The sequence below is a fragment of the Ziziphus jujuba genome, chromosome 2 (genome assembly GCF_031755915.1).
Source record: "Ziziphus jujuba cultivar Dongzao chromosome 2, ASM3175591v1".
NCBI classification, from domain to species: Eukaryota; Viridiplantae; Streptophyta; class Magnoliopsida; order Rosales; family Rhamnaceae; genus Ziziphus; species Ziziphus jujuba.
In genome coordinates, this window is record NC_083380.1 from 10,625,096 (window position 1) to 10,626,742 (window position 1,647).

At 39.0% G+C, this 1,647-nt stretch overlaps 1 protein-coding gene across 1 annotated transcript; it reads right to left on the reverse strand.

Annotated features, from left to right (window-relative positions):
* Positions 1-717: 717 nt before the first annotated feature.
* LOC132800715 (secreted RxLR effector protein 161-like) lies at positions 718-1,647 on the reverse strand. The gene is made up of 2 exons (XM_060814960.1): positions 1,218-1,647; positions 718-731 (listed from the first exon to the last, which is right to left on the reverse strand). The coding sequence occupies exons 1-2, from the start codon at positions 1,645-1,647 to the stop codon at positions 718-720; spliced, it is 444 nt and encodes a 147-aa protein (XP_060670943.1).

Sequence of the window (1,647 nt, forward strand, 5' to 3'; positions counted from 1 at the left end):
CTTACACATCGCTCTCTCTAATCAATCTCTCAAAAATATGGACCTCTTATGATCTTACACTTTGGCTATGCTCCAACTCTCGTAGTTTCTTCTTTAGACATGGCTAGAGAAATGACCGAGATCCATGATATCATTTTCTGCAATCGTCCCAAATCAAGGGCTGCTGATATCTTCTTCTATGGTTGCAAAGATATTGAATTTGCACCTTACAGCGAGTACTGGAGGTAGGGGAGGAAAGTATGTATTCTTGAAGTACTGGAGGTAGGGGAGGAAAGTATGTGTTCTTGTAACTTTTGAGCCTGAGAAGAGTATTGTCCTTTGAGTTTGTGAGGGAAGAAGAAACTGGAAAGCTAGTTCGTAAGCTACGCAAGGCGAGTGTGATGGGCAATATGGTCAACTTAAGCGAGTTGCTGATTGCTACCTCGAACAACATAGTTGCGAGATGCATAGTTGGAAGGAAGTTTCAGGAAGATGTGTTGGAGACAGAGGACTAAAGGAGAAACCAAGAAAATTGATTTTTATTAATATAAAACAATTGGTACACTCTCACGTATAAAGAGAGCAACACACTCTAACACACTCACACTCACTTGATTTTTGACTTACACTAGGACACAAAACACCTTTTCACACTCTTCTCACTTAAAGGACACACACTCACACTCACACGTACAGCACTCTCTCTTTTTTCTATTGCTATTGGACATCACACTTAACTCATACATCACCACCTATTTATAGAAGAGAAAGTCGGCTGTGGATACTTCTAGAAATATTTAATTATAGATATTTTTCTCATCACTTCCAAGGCACTAGTTGTTCTCCATTTTTAAAAGAGAAAACAAGATAACTCTAGATTCTTCTAGGGAGCTAAGTCGGCATTGATATTTATCAATACTCCCCCTCAATGTCGATTCTCTTGATTGATTGTCTATTCACCATGTTGAGCATTTCTCTTAACTTTGTAAGCTTGGTAATATTGAGTGCTTTAGTGAATAAGTCTGCCGCTTGATCTTTCATTTTAACGTGTTGCATTTTAATTTCTTCTAGCAGTACTTTTTCTCTGATAAAATGATAATGTATCTCCACATGTTTTGTCCTTGCATGAAATACCGGATTCTTCGCCAATTGTATTGCTGATTGGTTATCACAATGGAGAGAAACTGCATAGTCAACTTGTTGATGTAAATCTTCAAGTAGTTGTCTTAACCACATACCTTCCTGCCCTGCCATAGTAGCTGCTCTATATTCTGCTTCTGTAGTTGACAGAGACACAGTTGGTTGTCTTTTACTGCACCAAGATATTGCTCCTGAACCAAGGCTGAATATATATCCAGTAGTCGATCGTCGTGTATCATGATCTCCAGCATAGTCGGCATCACAGTAACCAACTAACTTGCATTCCTCTCCTCTTTTATACAGAAGCCCCAAGTTTATAGTGCCTTTAACGTACCTTAATATTCTTCGGACTGCTTCCAAGTGAGGTTTCTTTGGACTTTGCATATACCGACTTACAACTCCAACTGCAAATGAAATATCTGGCCGCGTCAGTGTTAAATAGATAAGACTTCCTACCAATTGTTGGTACATAGTAGCATCCTCCAAGTCTTTTCCTTCATATGCAGATAGCTTAGCATTCACCTCCAT